Genomic DNA, 19,888 nt, shown 5'->3' on the forward strand with positions numbered 1-19,888 from the left:
AAGCCCTGCCCACTAGGCCAGGCTACCTCTCAGAGGCATGAAGGCGACACAAAGGCACCCAGATTAATGCAACCAAAGATTCCCCCTCACCATAGAGACACAAACACACACCCTGCTCTACCCAGCAAAAATAAGCACATCCAGATGCATAACACAAGCACACATTTTCAGATGTAGATGCACACACCGTGAGAGATGTACATAAATATGCAAATATGCACATACACTGATAGTATCCCTATTCATAAAACACAGAGGCAGATTCCATCGGGGGGGGAGAAACATGCACACAAATGAATGAGCATACAAATGCATGTACAGAGACAAATTAAATGCATGCCCATACAGATGTACATATATACAAACACACCCAGGAGTGTCTGCAAACATGTGAAATGATTCAATCCAGTATTTTATTTGTTGTGATATCCGTTCATCTAATGCATATCTAGAGAGAGATGTATTGTACACATACATATGAACACAAGGCTGGCAGAAATCGGAGTGGTTCTGCTGGTTTCAGCAGAGCTGTGACAGTTTACACTACTCAAGAGGTGACCATAATACAGAGCGTGCACAACACACACTGGTATCAATTCATAAGCACCTATGCCCATAGAAGCATAACAGACATGCACAAAGGTTCATAGCCATAGAAATAGAGAGCAAAGGTTTCTGGAGGGTTTTTTTCGGCCAGAGTTCAGGATGGGGGAGTTACTCATGTATAATACAGCTAGAAATTGTCCAGCTTTTTTTAAATTATGTTTTTCATCACAATTTTGAATTTTTGATGACTTCCCCTCCCCACAAAACAAAAACCCACTCACAGTTTGATTAAAAAAATTCACAACGGGGTGGGTTTAGACCAGATGCAGAGTTGTTGTTTTTTTAATTCCAAAAAATCTTATGAAAAATGTCAAAACTTTGATGGAAAAATATATAAAAAAGTGAATCCCCCCCCCTAAGTTTTTCTTTATATTTCCCAACCTGCTCTGCTCACGGTTGATTGTGCCAATCTTTAAAAAGTGCTGGTAAAATTCTCATGCCACCCCCACGCCACCAAGTATCCTTATTAAATGACACATTTTTCCAGGAAAAAAAAAGCAAATGTAGAAATAGCTTAAAGTGGGTGTAGAAATGCTTTTGGCCCTGTCTCTTTCCCCACAAAACCGTCCTCTCAGGCCTCGTCTACCTGGTAGACTAACTAGCAAAATAACTAAATCAGTTCTCATTCACATGGGTAGTTATTTCAATTTCAACTGTGAGCTAACTCATATTTGGAAATAACTACACTGGGGGAAATGACCTAATCCAGGTCCCCTACAGTGTTATGATTTTAAGAAACAACTTCTTGGGACTCACAAATGAGTGCTGGATCACACGCAGTGGGACATTTTCAAATCTCTAACAGTGAGAAGTTTACAAAACAAATTTTTACCATGGGGCCACTGTAGTTAGGGTTTACACCTGTGAAAATTTCGAGTAGCGGACCCATTATTTCTAGCCCTGACGGCTTGTGAGATCTCACACCCTGTTGTGCATCTCGGACCAATGTCATTTTGGGGGAGAAATCCCACGTTTTAGAGGAAGGAGGCAGGGAAAGGAAAGAAATAAATCTATCAATACTCAGACATGCTCCCCTATGTACACCTAGAGATACGACCACATACGTCGACGGAGCCATGTAGATTACCTTTGTAGACATAGGAAAATGAAGCAGCGATTTAAATAATTGCCGCTTCATTTAAATTAAAATGGCTGCCGTGCTGAGCTGATCAGCTGGTTGGCGGCACAGCGCTGTAGTCTGGACGCTCCGCGGTCAACATCGAAGGCATTTGTCAACCTCCCTGGTAAACCTCATCCCACGAGGCATAATGGGGAAGTCGACAAAGGCCTTTGATGTCGACCGTGGAGCGTCCAGACTACAGCGCTGTGCCGACAAACAGCTGATTGGCACAGCACGGCAGCCATTTTAATTTAAATGAAGCGGCGATTATTTAAATTGCCGCTTCATTTTCCTATGTCTACAAAGGTAATCTACATGGCTCTGTCGACGGAGCCATGTAGCGTAGACATACCCAGAGGGAGCTTATAAAACCAACACATTCAAAAGGACAGAAACATTCCTTTTGTACCCACTGCCACCTGTTTATAACCTGCCGTGCTGCAAACTCCAAGCATTCAAAAGTCATGAGACAGGCTTAAAAACCAGGAGATTTTGAATAATAAAAATTATGTTAGTTTTATTAGCTTATGTCCTAATGCTCTAATAATCCTGTTAGTCTTTAAAGTCCTGATTGTTTTTGCTGAAACAGACTAATTATTTTGGGATTCTCTAGCTTTGCCGTCTGCTTTGAGCCAGTAGGGTACATTTAGGTCAGATTTCCATGTTTTTCTTTATAGCCACGAAGGCTGGAAATTCTTCTTCTTTTTTTTGAATGGAAACTGAGATTCCGGTAATCAGTAGCCTGCAGCGGTTGGGGCTTTATGTAAAACAGCAGAGCGTAGGACTCAGCAGGGTGAGTAGGGGGTTGGCAGCTTTCACCTGCTTCTTCCCAGTTCTGGACTCGTCCTATCACCCATGTACCTGTTGTGAATCCAAACGAAAGGCCGGTGAGGAACTCAGCCCTGCCACTGGGAGCCGTTGCACTGGAAATGGGCTGGGAGCAAAAATATTCAGTTTCTGTCCCATGGCCCCATCTCCAGGCATTTGACCTTGGGAGGCCTCAGGACAGTGGGAGGCCCTCGAAACTCACCTGCTGCCACAGATGCTCTCTGGCCCTTCCAGACTCTGCATCCCTCAAGGACAAATCAGGAGCCAGGCGAGCTCAGGTCATTCTTAAGAATTTCCTCAGTTTCCTTTATAGTTGGCCTGCTGATCCCCTGCCCCCTGCCCTCCTGTCTCATGACGGCGTGGTTGTGGCTTGCCTGCCATTCTGGGTGTGGTGCATATGTCCACTTCCTTCTTTTAAAAAAATAAGTTTTTAGCCCTCATGCCTGCAAAGGAAACCTCTCAAATATCACCTGCGTGTAACCTAAGCATTGGCTAGCTTAGTCTGGGAAGCGTGAACTCCCCTGCCCTCCAGGCGTATCACCTCGAAACCCAGCCCCAAACCTTCAAAAACCTTGTGCTCACCCGCCGCTTCGCTGCCCCTCTGCTCCATGCGGGAGGGGTGGACTCAGGAGATGGGGACCGGGAGATGCAGGCCAAAGAGCCAGGGCAACGTGGAATAAAGTGGGAGAGCGAGAGAAATCCACAGGGCAGGCGTGGCCGTGGATTGAAAGGAGACTGCGCGTTTCCACTCAGCGAAGCGCAGCTATTGAAGAGCAGGTTGGAGAAACGCCCTTCGGGGTGCTCTAGACTCAAGACGGTGCTTGGTCCTGCCACAGGGAACTGGGCTCCATGAGCTCTCGGAGTTCCCTCCAGCCCTGTAAATCCATGGTACATGCTGTAATTCAAACGGAAGCTGGACTCATGCGTAGAAAAGAAGGGACTTCCTCCTTTTTCAGGTTGGGGCCAGATGTGGCCCCGGAGAAGCCCCTGCCTCCCTACACCCGCCCCCGGCTTCCCTGTGGCTATCACAGAGCAAGAGGCTCTGCAAAGGGGCTAAGCAGTCTGAGTCTGGCCCTTGCTTTGCAAGAGGAGTTATACGTCCCTCTGGACCCTGCGTCTGTTTCAGACACCCGCCGTTGGGGGGGGGGCGCTGTCCCCAGGATGGGCACCAGCCTCTGGTTCCACCCTGGTCTTTGGGGGTGGCTGCTCTTCCGTGGCCCCGCTACAGTCTAAGCGCTCTTCTGCATTGCCTAGGAGCAGGCAGATGTGGTGCGGGGCACGCTCCTGAGCCATCAGCGCCTCCTTGGGGTGCCCTAGGGGCTGTAAACCAACTTTATGGGGTTGCGGGAAATTTGGCCACCCCCTTGATAAGTGGACACCCAGCTAACTCAAATCATGCCGGACCACAGATGTTGCCGGATTAGAGAGGTTCAACCTCTAGTGGGAACCTTTTGCAGTCAGCAGCTCTGTAGAGACCATTCCTTGGGTGGCCAGGAATTTCACGCCTCTGCTGTCCTCGGAGGACACTTGGTTCTTCTAGGACAATGGGAATTGCCAGGCTGGATCAAAACAGGGAACCATCTAACCCAGCATCTAGTCTGTGAAAGTGGCCAGGACCAGAAAATACGTCCATTGGGAAAGTTCTCCCCTAGCCCCCGTCATCTCGTGGTTGCGTTAATCACAGACGCATGTGGCTCTCTCCTTTCTGTCATCTTGCCCTGTCTCACATAACTGTGTATGTTGCCATTATCCGTAGAAAAGTGAAAACCATTTGAGTTCTTCTGGGAAGGAAAAGTCCTTCCGGTCTCCTTCCATAGAGCAGTGTCCCTGAGTGATGAGTAGGGCTGCTGTGTGCTGTGTCGGTCCTGCATGCCGTCCTGCTACACCCACCGTGCTAATAAATGGCGGAGGGGAATGTGTTTGGTTCATTGATTTTAAATCACCTACAGGCAGGATGTGTGAGAGCTGCCGTGACGTAACTGCCTGGCATGCAGATTTTAGAGTCTAAATAGCCGAATCCATTTCTTTAGCTCTCCATTTACTCAGGGTGCAGAGCACTGGCCTCGCCAGCCCCGGTTTAAAATAAATAATACTAAATCCATAGGCGAGGCCCTAAATCAGCTCATCAATGAGCGGCTGAGCCCCTTCCCCGCAGGTAAATAGGAGTGACAGGTGCTTCCCCTTCCTGTAAGGCAGCATTTCTTTGATGGGCTACATGGAAGTAATTGACCAGCTTTTGACACCCAGCTCTGAAAGCGCCGACCTTCCGCTTTGTCAGGAAAGCAAAGGCTGCAGAATGAGGTGCAAGCAGCAGAAACCCTGAGCTCCCCGACTCCACAGGTTTCTCCTCTGGCCGCGCTGTGTCAGTTTCTGGTGAGAGGTGACCCTGTGTGCGTTTGCCACTGAAGCACTTTCCATTTCCGTTCGGTAAACGGTCCCAAGCGGCAGTCTATCAGACTGGGAAGTGAGACCAGGTAACAAAGTCACAATGGGGGGAGGGAGGGACCTTTCTTACCGGATCACAGTCTTGGATTCTGACGGACAGAGGGAATTTTCCAATTGCGTGTTTATCGGGAGTGAGGATTACGTCCATGCTGCTAAGCGGCGCATTTTATACTTCATTTTTGTTGTTGTAGCCGCGATCAGATAAGTGTGCTTAGCAGAGTTATTTTTAATAGCACGAAAGGTGAATTTTTGTAACTCCCTGGGCTCAAAATCAGCTGAAGGGACTTGCCAGAAATAAATGTAATGTTCAACTTAAAACTTTCCAAAACTAATCCTCCGCACCAGAGGCCAGGCATGGAAAATTTCAGTCCCTATGATGAATGTTTCTGGAAGTTATGAACATTTAAAAATAGGGGGTTGGTTTCAGTCAAAACTCTTTTGCAATATTAACCATAGAGGGGCGAGACCAGGAACCAACTGCAAGTAACTCACCCGGCTTCCGGAAAGAGACATTATTTCACTGTGATGTCATGTCCTGTGATGATGTCACATACCGTTGCTTAACATAATATTGCACCTTAAACTCAGCTGGCAAACTGAATGTCGGGGTTTTTTTTTATCGCTATCAAATGTCTGTTAATGTCCCATCATTTGAAACTTCCCAAGTTCATATATTAAATCTTAGGCACATTCTACTAAACTCAACAGAGCCTTGTTTGCAACTATCAGTGTCAAAGTTGCGCTTGTGCCATTTGCTCTCTCACTGCTTGTGTAAAAGTCTCACGGTGGACAATGAAAATGACAATTTGCCTATGCACCGGAAGCCGGGTTAACCCAAGTTAACCACAAATGTTGACTATGAGGGGGTGAAACCAGAGGTGGATCTAGCTCAGTGAGATGCAGTCAAAAAAACCCCAAAACCTTTGAAGATGTTCCCTTGTACTGCAAGGAAGTGTACAGCCCTGTCTGGATGAACCGTGTTGAGCATTGTGCAAATAGTTCTGCAAGAAGGTCAAAAGCATGACTGTTTCCAGCTTCTTGGCTAGCGAATGTCCATGAGTCAGCGTAGCAGCAAGCCGAGAATTGGGCTTCTGAGTTCCCGTAGCAGTAATGCTGAAGGCTCAGGTTTCAGGGCCACATAGGGATTGCATGTGGAAGAAGTTTCAAAGGTCAGGGAAACCGTGGTGCTTGAGGATTGCATTGTTATGCTGTGCGTGTTGCTAGAGTGGCCAGGATTGGATCCATTCATCTGTTGTATCCCTCATAGCTCTAGGGACCATGCGTCAGGTAGTTCCTGTTCACACTGGGCTCATGTTCCCTCTGAAAGTGGCAGAGGTCGTTACTAGTAGAGCTGGGCAACATTTTTCATACCAACCTTTCTTCTTCAGCAAAACGTGCTGATTTGACAGCACAGACTGCTACAGAGCAAATCTGGCGAATTTGTGTCCTGTTAAAACAAGTGAAACCACAGAAACATTTCTTTGCGATGTTTTCTAACTGGGGCACTTCAATGGGTGGGTTCAAGAAACTTTTTCAAATGTATTTCAGTGTTATCAAAGGTACAGTCCAAAATGTTAAAAAATGCTGCAAATCAAAACCAAAACATTTTGTTGGGTCCAATTTTTGTTCACCCTTTCCTAATTCACTGCAAATTATGAAAAAAATCATTCAACCCAATGTATTTTCCCCCTGATTTTTCAGAATGGCCAGACAACTGAAAAGAATCAGTTATTCATGCAGTTCTTGATGTTAGTGCGATTGTTTAGCTCCATTCACAAGTCAACCATGAGGCAATGGAATGGCCACATTGTGTATTCCAAGTAAGCGTCATGCTCAACCCCATTGAGTTCCTTCCCATTCTTTCTTTTCCAACAGCATCATTCCTGATTGCAACACGAGGGCCCTTTTAGGTTGCCCGGCTGTCAGCCATAGGAAACATCTTTCATCTTGAGATTCCACTGGCTGCATCGCCTGCATGCCAATAAATGTGTCATGTGGTCATATTGGTCCCAGAGATTAGAGACACAGGTGGGTTAAGTGATATCTTCTATTGGACCAATTTCTGTTGGATATCCACCCACGTTATGAAGGCTGGTATAGTAGGGCGGGCACTGGCATCGCTCTCAGGAGACCTGGGCTCAGTTCCCAGCTCTGCCATTGGCTCTCCACATGATTTACTCCTGGGGGAATTTCGCACCACTGTGCCTGCGCAGAATTCATATCCCCTGCAGATTTTTTTTTTTTTTGCTTTCTCACAGAAAAATAATTTCTGGGGGGAAAGCAAAAAGAAGCTGTGGGTGTCCCTCCCCAGCAGGTTGGTTCAGGTGTCTGGAGCAGCCAGTAGAAGTGTCAGTCACTGGGGCTTTGCAGTTGTGCGTGTTTGAGAGAGAGAGAGAGAGAGATACTCTGTCCTCATATTTCCTATTGCAGCATGGAGGGGCACGGCTTTGGGGCTGTTTTAAATATCTAGGTGTGGGCAGGCTCTGTCTCCTCAGGCAGAGCTGAGTGCAAAAGGTTTGCCTGCTTAGTGTGTTGTTCCCATTGTCGCTGTGAATTCCCTCCAAGAGTGTAAAACAGATGCAAAAGCTGTAAGGTGTCTTTCCATTGCCAAAGTGGTGTAAAGGACCGTACGGCCTAATGGTGCTTTAGTGATTAGAACTGGTCTGATCTTTCAGACTAAATCATTTCCTATCCAAACGTGCTCCATGAACCACTTGCTACTGACCTTTCTGGAGATGGGCAGTACCCAATCGAAATTGTGAGTTTCATTCCCCAGCCTTCGCTTGCTTGTCGCTGAGCATATGCCTGCATGCATTTGTTGACTAATAACTAGAAATAAAGGATCAAACCGAGCAACATTACTGTTAAGCAAGGGACGTGGGGGATTTCCTCCAATGCTCCGCATTCCCATTCGCCAACCACTGTATTGTAATTTAAACAAGTTACTGAAATAATTGAAACCAGAGTGACGATACTGCATTATGTTGACCAATAAAATATGCAGAATTTTAAAATATTGTGTGCAAAATTTTAAACGTTTTGCTGGAGAATTTTTAATATTCTGCCGTAGATTCCACCAGAATTTGTGATTGTGGGTAAATCACACAGACAGTAGGTGCCGCAGTCAAGGACGGCCCGTCCATATAGGCAAACTAAGCAGTCGCCCAGGGTGCCAAGTTAAATGGGGCGCCAAATGGTGGTGCAATATCATTGAGGGGTTTGGAGGTGGGGGCGCTGATTGCATGGTTTGCCTAGGGTGCCAGTTGCTGCCAGCTAGTCTAGGGCCGCCTCTGGCCCGCAGTTCCCCCTAGGGGAATGGAGCTATAGGTTCCTTGCCGTCCAGGGGTGCTGTGAGGTTAAATATGCTAATGCAGTGAGGGGCCCAGGGAATATGATGGAAAGGGAGGGAATTAGGTGTCCCCGCGGAACAGCTTCCCACCCTGTGGAATCAGAACCGCTTCCCTGATGTCCTACATGCCCCCTTACCTCAGCCATGCTTTCCCTCCACCCGGCCTTTACGACTCTGGGGGGCAAGGTGACAATCTTGGGGATCAAAGTGACTTGGAGCCACCCGTGTAGCACTGAGAGGTCCGGGGGACGTGGGGAGCCGTGCGAGCGGAGCCCGGGGGAGAGGCTGCCCTCGTAGCAGAGCGGCTAGGTCTTGTAGCAGCAGGCTGTGTGTGTTTGCATTTCTCACTTCAAAAAAAGTCCTGCCGGCATCCCAGTGACATCATCAGGGTGAATGGAAACAGCTCAGGTCACCTCCGTACAAGTCAGGCTCTCTGATGTCACTTCAGTGCTAATAGCTCTTCTGACTTTACTGCGGGTCAGACTCAAAAGGAATTGTCTTCACCGATTCCTTTCGGTACAGAATAACTTCCCATAGGATGATGTCACCGCCGTATAAATGGAACCGTGTGATGTCATCTCAAAGTATGAAGGGAGGCGTCTGATGTCATCTCCCTGCTCAAAGGACGTTTTCCAATATGTCATCGACGGCTGCAGGGGAATGCTTCTAGCTCGTTGGTTTCGATATCGTACAGTACAACATAACACAGGCTAACATGTCGGTGAACTCAGACCCCCGTGGGCAGAATGTGGATGGATGGATAGATGACTAGATACATTTATACTAAGCATACATACATTAGAACACTCTATTGATTTTTAAAAAGTTCCCGGCCTGCCTGGCTGTAATGAGATTTTTTGAACTTTGTGTTGCGATCAATGAGAGGAATATTATTGGCCTGGAGAATTGATATACCCGCTGTGTGTGGCTTGTTCTGCTCCCAGCCGGCCCCTGCCCCCTAGGTGTACGGTTCCATCAGACACTTAACCTCTTTTACAGTGTCATCAGGCTAAAAGGAATCTAATAGTGACACGGGACTTGTGCGCAGCTCTCTGGCACTATTGCTTTCCTGTCACAAATAATTTATAGCTTTCTATTCCCATCCCTGGGCCCGCCCCCCCGCCCCACTCTCTGTTCTCTCTGGGCGGGGCACAATCAATACACACACACTCACACACACACAGTGGCACTTCAGGGTGCTCCAAGGGAATGAGGGGAGAGGAAGACATGACAAGACCTGCCCTAGGTGAGCCCCTCAGCTGGTGTGAATCAGTCTCGCTCCTGGATCTAGCCCCGGACGTACAAGGCCCCCCAATAGCGCCTGCCCAGCCCCCCAGTCTGGGTCAATCCGCACAGCTCCACTGACATCAGCAGTGCTACTCCAGCTGGGTCTCTTCTGATACCAGGCTTTTCCCGACCTGCTTCCCCTTCACGCCGCCGCCTCTGTGTCCTTCCCCACACTTCAGGCTCCATCGCCTGAGCATCCTGACGCCACCCTACAAGCCCGTTCCCTGGCCTGCCTGCAGCCCCCAGCCCCCTGCCTCCCCCTCATGCTGTCTCGCCCTGCCAGGCTGGGCCGCGGAGCCAGCCGCTTCCCTTTGAAGTCTGGCCAGCCTGCTCTGGAGGAGAAGCATCGCCTGTCGGTGCCTCCCACCTTAGCCGGGGTGTCAGGCACCTCCAGTTACTTGCTTTCACTTTTAGGAGAGACCTGCGGGAGGGGCTTAAATTTCATACAGGATTGACAGTCCTGGAAACCAGTCCCTGAACAGCATGGGCAGCCCCCCCCCTCCCCGACTTGGAGGGACCACCTCTAAGCTCTGGGGGGGGATCTGGCCTTTCTGGCCTCTCCAGCTCTCTGCTGAGCTTGCCCGCACAGGGTGGTGCTTGGGTGGCAAACGCTTGCCCATTAGCACTGGGCCCCGCCAGCCCTTTCCACAGGCAGCTGTCAGGCGGCAATGATTTCCTTTCATCGCCACCGCAGCTGCCTTTGAACCGCTGACCTAGCGGCCAGAGTCTCCACGGAACAAGGACCGGAGCTTTGATGCTCCCTCTTTACGCCGGGCTGGCGCCGCGGCCCGGTCACATCCCCCTCGCCGGCTTCTCTGCACCTCTGAGCTTTCATCCGCCGCCCGGGAAACGCCGCCACCGCGGCGGGAGCCTCGTCACTGCCTGCCATCGGTATCCCCCTGCCCGTTCCGTCCTCCGCCCCGCGCCCCGGCTCCCCCGCCTCCCTGGGAGCACTCTCGGCTCGGCGGCGCCTTGCGTGGTTCAGAACACAGTCCCGCTTTGCACTGCTAGGCCTTGCCTTCGGGGCGAGAGCGTTTCCATCCTGCAGCGAGGTGCCGACAGCCAAGGGGTCCTGGGTGCACCCGCTGGAGGGCTCCGTCCCGGGGAGAGTGGGTGAAATTCTCTGGTCTGGCACCCAGGAGCACAGACCAGATGGGTCGAATCTACGACCCGGGGCCCTTGCTGCAGGGCCGATGTGCACCGCTCCCGTGTTAAACTCTGGTGCTGCCGGTTGCTAAGGCTGCCGGGGTCTGGCCACCGAGGGGTTTGTCCGGCCTCTCGCAGCCTCGCCCCAACAGTCGGTACCTGAGCGAGACTGTCGCCGCGACTGCTCGGAGCTGCGCTCGCCCAGCCGGGAAAACGCCCATCCGGCTCTTGGTGACATGGCCGGGGAACCCCCTGGGACCGTGGTGTGGCCTAGCCGGGTCAGAAGAACCCATTGCCCGGGGCTATTTCCTGCTGTGGGTGGCTTGGGATCTGCGCCGGCTCCTGCTTTGGCTGGGGGGCTGGCGAGGGCAGGGCCAGGCTTCGAGGGGCTCCGAGGCGCTGCGTTCTGACCCGGTTTCTCTCTTTTCCAGGATTATCAGAACCAAAGTTCAGCAGCCTTTCCACCCGACCCCCGACGGCACTGGCCCGGGAGTGACGGCCCCTGGGCACACCATCGGTAAGGAGGCAGCGCGGGCGGGCTGGTGTAGACACAAGGGCAGAAGGACGAGGGGGAGGTGAAGAGAGACCTACACGAGGCCGAGAGGCACCAAGGAGCCAGCACAGCTGTGGGCAGAGGGACGAATTCTCCACCCCGGTGGGGCCGGCGGGTTCTGTCAGCGTCAGAACGCTACTCGGCATGGAGACGGGGGCTGGAACCTCACCTCCTTCTTCCGCCTCGTCTCTCCCCCTCCCGACACAGAGCGTGCCCATCATCTCATCGCCCTAGCGCATCCCCCGGCTCTTCCCTGGTCCTGGCGCCTTCCCTCTCTCTCCGCTTTTGCTCCTCTCTCCGTGCAGCCACCTCTCCCTGCGCGGGAGCCAGAGACGCGGGGAGCAGGAAAAGGTGTTTGGCCACTGAGTGCAGCAGGGCCTGGTGGATTTCACGGAGCCGTGGGGCAGGCGAGGGCTTGGCCGTGGGGCAGGAGGGAGGCTGAGTGTGTAATCACGTCCGCAGAGCGTGACTCTGGGCGACGGGCGTTAAGGCCTTTTTTAGGGTGGGTGCTACAGGCGCGTGTGGGTTCTGCGCCTGCTGGTGCCGTGTGGGGCTGATGGGCTGTGCAGGAAGCGCAGCGCTGTCGGTGGGAAGTTGTGAAATGTGATGGGCTGTCTAGGGAGGCGATTGTAGGCGGTTGTTCCTGGAACTCAGGCACTGGCTGGGGGTTTCCTGGGTAGATTTGGTCCCCTGGAGAGGGCTGGCGGGTTCTGTGCTGGGGCCAGCAATGAGGGAGCATGCATCGGCCTGGGGGGAAGGGAGTTTGTGGGCGCTGGCCCTGGGGGGGTGACACCGTACTGGGCTGTGCTGCAGGCGGCTGGCAGAGTTGGCTGTACGGGGAGGCTGCTGTTGCACAGAGATGCGGCTCACGTCAGTGCAGTGCGCGTGGGGGCGGGCGGGGGAGGCTGCACAAGGGAGCACTGGTGCCTAGCTGGGCTGTGCGGCTCATTGCAGGAGGCGTGCCGGGCCGTGCTGGGATGTGACGGCCCGCCCGCTGGAATGCACTGTGCTCCCCTGCACGCCTTCGGAACCAGCCGGGGGCGCTGCCGGCGAGGGCCACGACCGGGCTGCAGGGGGAGGCTTCTAGCCCCTAGCGGGAGATGGCCCGTCCTGAGATGCACCGGAATGGGGCTGGCCTGCAGTGGGGTGCGTGCCGCGGGCTCGCTCTGCCCGGGGAGCTGGGAGAAGGCGCTGGCGGGCACGGAGGGGCACTGCCATGCTGTGACCCTGTGCCAGGCAGTGCCCGGAGGGGCGGTGTCCAGGGACAACGTCCGGGACGTGGTGCCACAGGCCGCCCTCGAAGGGGGCGTCCTACTAGGCTTCCCTGGGAGGCTTGGCTGAGCCCGGAAAGACGGGGCGCTCCTGAGCTTGCCCACGACGGGAGGCCGCTGGCAGGCCCTGGCAGTCGCTGCTCTGGCTCGGGCCCTCCTGATGTGCTGGGGCGGGGGTGGAGCGGGGGCGTGGGGGCTCGTGGTGACCTGTGGCCAGGCTGGCCCGCAGGCGGCGCGGTGCGGATCCGGGCTCCTTCGCGGTTTGGGGCCTCCCGCTCCGGGGGCTCCCCGGGGCTGTGCCGCTCTCCTCACGGCCCTTTTCCCTTTTCCAGTTCCCAGCACGGCATCCCCTCCCGTCTCCAGTGCCTCCAATGATCCGGTGGGCTCTTACTCCATTAACGGGATCCTGGGCATCCCGCGGTCGAATGGCGAGAAGAGGAAACGTGATGAAGGTAGGGGGAGGGGAGAGGCCCATCCTCCCCGGCTACGTGCTTTGTCCCCGCGCGCAGGCTCCGATTTCAGGCCAGGCCTCGCAGCTGCTCCGGGGCTAGATCAGTTGTAGCGGCCGCGGCCCGTTCCCCACCCCGCCCGCCGGCTCGCAGCGTTCCTCTTCCAGGCCCCTCGCGACAGGCTACATTCTCCAGACATCTGCTCGGCGGCCCATTCCTGGAGCGGGGCCCAGGCCCGTTCTCGGCTGGGAAGGGCTGGAACCCGAGTCCCCGGGGGCCGGCAGGTGCCCGTGTGCTGAACCGCGGGGACGCCAGCCCGTTCTGGCTCGCTCGCTTCCTCCCCTCAGTCCCCGCGGCAGGTGGCAGGACACGGGCCTTCCCAGGCAAGCAGCGCTCTCTCTGGCCTGCCACCAGCCACTTCTCCACCGCGGCCGCGAGGCCCCGGTTCCTTCCCGGCTCCGCACAGCGTTCGAGCTAACCCCGCCCCAGAAATTAGGCAGTGAGACTGGGCCGTCACCCCCTGCCTCTTCCCATCCGAGGGTGAATTAACGGCCCAGTGGCCCTTGGAATGAGCAAGAAGGCGGAGAGCTAAGCCCACGCCCTGGTGTGTTTCCGGGGGGCAGTGTAAGGAGTGGGAGGGGAGTCTGCATTGGGGGGCGGGGGTGAGGGCGCTTGCGTCCTTTTTGCCTCAGTCTGCTCTTGTTTCTGGATGCGCCCAAAGCTGGGGAGGGACCGTGCAGAGCGTGGGGCCCGGGTGGTTTGACCCGCTCAATCACGTCTTAACGGAGTGGATCTGTACCCTTGTGGGGGTCTGGTCTCAGCCCCAGGCGGTGGGCGCGGGTTTCAGCGTGTACCGTCGCTTCCCGGGGCCCTGCGTGCCACCCCAAACGCCAGCCTGGCGCTTGTGACTCCTTGAAACTCGTCCCACGACTCCCCCGGGTGGAGAAACCCTGCTCTAGCCTGTGGAGCTGTAGGCACGGGGCTGCAGCGCGTACCCACTTCGCTAGCGCTTTTCATGCGCCTCTTGTCAGACTAGGTGTAGCGAGATGAGCCGAGGGTCCCCTGGCAGATCGCTGTATCCCAGGGGATGGGCACCCCCGGCTGCCTTAGTCTGTGGCCTCCCCTCTTGGCCGTTGTGTGGATGGTGCCTCCTAGCACTAGGGACCCGACTTCCCTGCAGCCTTCGACCCCAGGGGGTTGCCGGCGCCTGGCAGAGAGTGTGGCTTATCCGGCCCGACTCGGAGCTGAACAATCAGACACTAGCGCAGAGTATCTGAAACCCAGACTCTCGCAGGGCGGCTTCCCGGCGGCTCTGATTCCTCCCCGAGTTGATTTATGAAGGAAAAGCCATTCCCTGCCCTGCAGCCCGGAGCCGGCTGAGGGTCGGCCCTTCCCTGCCTGGCGCTCAGCGCCACCCGCTTTCCGTGCAGTGCGTGTCGGTGCCGTGGGGACCCGGCCTTCCCTCTCAGCCCTCCCCACCGGCAGGACCTCTGCAGCCAGCACCTTGCTCTTGCTCCCCGGCGGGTTCTCCCAGCTAGGCCAGGTGTCCCAGAGGGAGTGAACAGAACAGGGAACCATCCAATGATCTCTCCCCTGTCGCCCATTCCCAGCCCCTGACAAACAGAGGTAGGGACACAATCCCCGCCCAGCCTGGCTAATCACCATTGATGGACCTGTCCTCCAGGAATTTATCTAGCTCCTTCTTGAACCCTGTTAAAGTCCTGGCCTTCCAGCCTCCCCTGGCGAGGAGTTCCACAGGTCGCCTGTGCGCTGCGAGAAGAAACACTTCCCTTGGTTCGTTTTAAACCTGCTGCCCCTTCATTTCATTGGGTGACCCCAGGTTCTTGTTTGGTAACAAGGAGTAAATCGCACTGCATGGTTCACTTTCTGCACACCAGCCGTGATTGTATAGCCTCTGTCACATCTCCCCTCGGTCGTCCCTTTTCCAAGCTGAGACGTCCCTGTCTCATTACCTCTCCTCCCAGGCAGCCCTTCCAAACCCCTCGTCCCTTCTGCTGCCCTTTCCGGAACCCATTCCCGTGCTCAGAGATCTTTTCTGAGATGAGGTGACCCCGTGTGCCCGCAGCCTCCCGGGCGGGTGTATCCCGGGGGAGGTCTCCTGGGGGGGGGGTAAGTGGAGGGGTCGCTTAGGGCTGTGGGGGGAGTGTGCAGGGAAGGAGGCTGTGGGCCCGCTAATCGGAGCCAGGAAGGAGCCAGTTCCTAAAGGCCTGACTGCCCTTGAGCTGTGTGTAGGGACTGCGGGGTCTGGCCCCCTCCTGGTCCTTAGCACTTCCTGTCATGCCTGCCCATTCACCAGGGACTCAGCCCTGTTGGGGGCGGGGGGTGGGGTGTCTACACGGCAATAGCCCCCCTCCCCCCCCGACTCTCAGAGCACGGGCCAAAGGCCTCAGCCTCGGGTTATACAATCGCAGTGTCGGCGTTTGGGCTCAGGCGGGAGCCCTGGCCCTGAAACTCACCCCCCTCGTGGTCAGCTGACCTGGGCCTGCTGTACCCGCTGGTACCCCCAAGGAAGCAGGCACAGAGAGGGCAGTGGGCCTGCCCCAGACCCCAGAGAGCCCTGTCCCCATATTCCAGATGCAGCCGGATCCCGGAGTCTAGCGCCAAGGCTGGGGAAGAGGAGACGTGAAGGCCCCCAGGGACAAGGGGGTAAAAGCTGTTGGCTGATCCCCTCCTCCTGACAGGCCTGTGAGAGAATGAGGGGACCCGGCTCAGCCCCACTGCTGCTAATGAAGAATGCGGAGCCGCCCCGATGCAGGGCGATGGGCATAGCGGGCATGCTGGGGAGCTGGCCGAGCATGGCCAGGGATGGAGGGTGGGTGCCTGTATGGGGAGAAGGATGGATGGATAATCAACACGCCATCCCCAATGCCCCCCTGCCTCTCCCAGGCCTCTTCGGGCTCCGTGCAGGACGTCTGGTGCTCCAGAGCACAGGCGAGCCCCCTGCGATCGCTGGGAGCCATGGGGAGAAAGGCAGCTCGCTCTCTCGGCAGAGGGACTGGGCGGGTGTCGTGTATGGGTCCGGATTCTCGCTGGGGATCCCTGGCCCAGTGCCGGTCATTCCCGAGCTGGGAGAAGGGCAGCACCTGTGCAGACCGGCCGCGGCAGCGATATTATCCCCAAGTCCTGGCGGCATTAGCGGGGTTCATCTCCGCCGCGTGTTATTGGCAGGGGCAGCCATAATGTGTCTGGTGTCATTAGGATCAGCAGCAGCGAAACCCACAGGGCTGTTAGCGTGATCAGCGCTCCGCTCAGCCGGGGCTCGGCGGGAGAGGCGGCGGGCAGATCGCTCGTGCAAGTGGCAATGATACCCAGAGAGCTTGCAGCATGGGACCCCCCCGGGGGGGGGGGACCGAGGCACGTGGGTCTGTGTTTTCCTTCTCTCCTGGAGTCAGATGTGTGGGTGTGGCACACGCAGTTGGGCTGTTTCAGGAGGGGGGCTCTGTGCCTGCAAGTGGTGTGATTGTGATGTTCAAGGTGTGTCTTGTCACTGCGGGTGGTGTGATTGTGATGTTCAAGGTGTGTGCTGTCACTGCAGTTGGTGTGATTGTGATGTTCAAGGTGTGTGCTGTCACTGCAGTTGGTGTGATTGTGATGTTCAAGGTGTGTCCTGTCACCTACAGTGGCTGGTAGCTCTGGCAGATGGTCAGGCTTCAGTTCAGAACTGACCCATGCTGGTAAGGTCAGGATGGAGATTTTGCACCGGAGTGGAGAACAGGCGCGACGTGCACGCAGCCGCCCAGTGCGTGTGATGTGCTTGAGCAAGCTTGCTGCAGCTGGTTGTGATGTGGCAGGCATGGTATGACTGTTGTTTGAGGCAGCATTGTGATCTCACGAGCCGGGGTACGGTTGTGCCTTTGGCTGTGGTGTGCATGCTGGGGGCACTGTACCAGGACTGTTGGTGAGTGTGACAGCTGTAGCAGTGCTTGCAGTGTTGCAGTGTTGCAGCTGAGACGATTGTGTTGTTTGAAAAGCTACGACTGAATCATCCTGAACGTGCCTTTGTCACTGCAGGCAAGGAGGCTGTTCCACTGTAAACGTTGTGAGTACATCACTGCGGACAGCGCTGTTGTGTCACTTCCATTGGGGTGGCTGTGTCACTGCAACAGGTGTGGTTGTGGATTGCAGGTGGCAGGGTTGTTCCCCAGGGCTGTGAGCCTGGAGTCAGTGTGGCTGTGTCATTGCAGTGCTGGGGTAATGCCATTTCAGGAGCATGATCATGTTGTTCCAAGTTTTATTGTAGACAGTGTAGTGCTTTTCGGTAGCCCGGCTGTGTTGCTCCATCTTGCACGGTTGTGTCATTACAGGTGGTGTATTTGTGTTGGTGTCTGTAGTGTGATTATCCCATTATCGGTCGCGTGGCTGCATCAGGAAAAAGAGGAGTGTTAGTGTCATTACAAGGACATGCCTTTGTCCTTTTAAATGCCTTGCTTCTGTGTAGCTGCAAACAGTGTGCCCCTGTCACACCACGGGGTTGTACTGTTGTCTTTGACTTGTGTTTGTGTGACTGCAGCTGGATGAATGCAGTTGTGTTATTAGACAACCGAGTGTGTGTGTAGCTCACTGCCGGGGAAGCCAGATGGCATTGCCTGTAGTGTGGTTGTGTTTTCACTCCATGCTTCGATGTCACCCCAGGGGCATGTGTGCATTATTCTGCATGGCTGCCTTGCCGCCGGTGAAGAAGGGCTGTGTTTGTGTGACTGCAGATGGGTGTCGTGTGTTACCCCATGTCATAGCCTTGGGATCCTTCCATCGCAGCTGGGTGTTGGAGGTGTCTCTTCTGGTGGATCTGGGTGTGCGGCGAGGTGTGGCTGTGTCGTTTCATGCTGTGATTTTATCCCCCTTGCCCTGCGATTGTGTTGTTTCAGGCAGCGTGGCTGTGCCTGCCCATGGCTGTGTAGGCAGCAGCGTCTGTGCTGAACCCATAGCATGGCTGTGTCCATGCAGGCAGGCGTAGGTAACGGCTCCTTCATGCACCAGATGAAGTTGCAGCTGGAAGAGGCAGTTTGTTGTTGGTGAAGCCCCCGGGTCCTGACTCTGGTGAGACTCCCAACAGCAAGAGATCAGAATCAGACTGTAGGATGAGTGACACCCGCCAGTCCCCCCCGCACCTCGCCAGCCCAGCTGCAGCAGGATGGCCAGAGGGGGCCGAGTGTGCGTGGAAGAAGGGAGGCAGAGCAAGGGCAAGACACAAGCAGCACTGAGCTGATGAAAAGGACCCAGCGTGGCCCTGAAAAGGACCCAGCAATGCAGGCAGTGCACATATCTGCCTGTAAGCAAGGGACAGCGAGCCCGGGAGGACGTGTGCACCAGGGTGTCGTGGGAAGTGCAGGACGGGTTGCCTCACCTCAGCAGTGCGCCAGGGAAGGCACCAGCGAGCATCCTGGAAGGCTGGTTAAACGGCAGAGCACATGGGACACTGGAGTTGCTGCAGAGTTTGCCGTGGCCAGTAATACTGAGAGCAGGCAGGTCTGTGCAGGAGTGACTGTGAGTCTCACTCCGTGTTGGAGTTCGTGGCTCCAGAAGCACACATGGGTTGTTTGTTATGTCTCTTTGTGTGTGTGTGGGTGACTGGTTTCCCCTTGCCTGGACATTGGTCCTTGCACCATGTGTATTTGGATTTTGGGACATGTTGTGCGAGCCGCGTGCGTGTTCCTGTGCGTGTTGGGAGTTCAGGCGTGTTGCGTATTTCTGTAAATGCTGGGTGTTTCTGTGAACAGTGTGTGTGTGTGTGTGTGGAGTGTATTTGTGAGAGCGCGCTGCGGTTTTGTGGATTTGTACTGGGCATTGTCGTGTATAGTATTTGTGTAGCTGGATTTCTGTTAGTGTTGTGTATGAATATAGATGTTTGTGGCTGGAGTGTGCTTTGTGTCTGTTTCTATGCGTGCAGGGCGTGCTCTGTACTTGGGTGTCTTTAGGGGCACTGTGTGTATATTAGGTGTAGGTGTTCGCATTTGCATGCATAGCTTGTGGGAGTGTTGGAGGTTTGTGTGCTAACACCAGTGGATGTGCGTCCAGGCTGGCGAGTCACTGCCAGGGCCTCGTGCCCATGAAGTGATTGCCTGGAAGAGGGACGAGTTCTTTGCTGCCGCCAGCTGTCGGGCGCTCACAGTGCTGGAAGGGGCAACGGGACCATGTGGGGTTGCAGCCCCAACAAATAAGAAACGGAAGAATTGAGCCAGCTTGCTGGGGGCCTCACTCTAAGCCTCTTACCCCAGCGGCTGCTCCCCGATGCTCCCCGTCTCTCCCATTGCTCCCAGCCCCCTACAGAAAGCTGGAGGGGGAGCTGCTGGCGGTTGGGAGCTGCGTTGAGTGGGGTTCGGGAGATATGGACACGGTCCATGGAGGAGGATCTTGGGAGACGTGCTCCTCCCATGGGAATCACGCGGCTCAAACTCTCTGTAGTGCTTCAGCCAATGGCCCTGCCTGCTCCACCTCCGTGGGTTTCACCCCCGTTCTCTTGACGCCCATCGGCCTCTCGGGATCTCCGGCTCTGGCTGCTGCGGTCCCGGGATACATGGTGCTGTCTGCGGGCGAAGAGGTGGATGTTTGAGGTGATGCCGCCTGGGGACCTGGGGCTACCTGGCTACTGGCTGCTGGGGGGTGCTGTGACAAGGGTCGGTGGTAACATGATAATGGGGCGCAGGGCAGAGGCCGCAGGGGGACAGATGGGATGCCGGAGTGATGGTGCAATGCAGGGGCAGGCTGACACGAGGGGGCACAGGAGTGACGTGATGGGGTCTTTGGTAGCATGACGCTGGGAACAGGGTGATGCTGTGGTGGAGTGCGGGGTGACATGGTAACGGGCATGGGGTA

The 19,888-nt window shown here is 55.0% G+C and overlaps 1 protein-coding gene across 8 annotated transcripts in view; it reads left to right on the forward strand.

Moving 5' to 3' along the window:
* The window catches only part of PAX2 (paired box 2), an 88,918-nt gene that overhangs the window by 31,968 nt on the left and 37,062 nt on the right, over window positions 1-19,888 (forward strand). For 6 of the 8 annotated variants that reach the window (XM_075934575.2, XM_075934573.2, XM_075934574.2 and 3 more), the window contains 2 exons: window positions 11,213-11,298; window positions 12,938-13,057. In XM_075934575.2, coding sequence (XP_075790690.1) covers window positions 11,213-11,298; window positions 12,938-13,057 — 206 coding nt within the window. The remainder of the gene's footprint in view (window positions 1-11,212; window positions 11,299-12,937; window positions 13,058-19,888) is intronic. The other 2 variants (XM_075934582.2, XM_075934577.2) reach the window with 1 other exon arrangement.

This window comes from Pelodiscus sinensis, chromosome 8 (assembly GCF_052426305.1).
Source record: "Pelodiscus sinensis isolate ZL-2025 chromosome 8, ASM5242630v1, whole genome shotgun sequence".
Taxonomy (NCBI): domain Eukaryota; kingdom Metazoa; phylum Chordata; order Testudines; family Trionychidae; genus Pelodiscus; species Pelodiscus sinensis.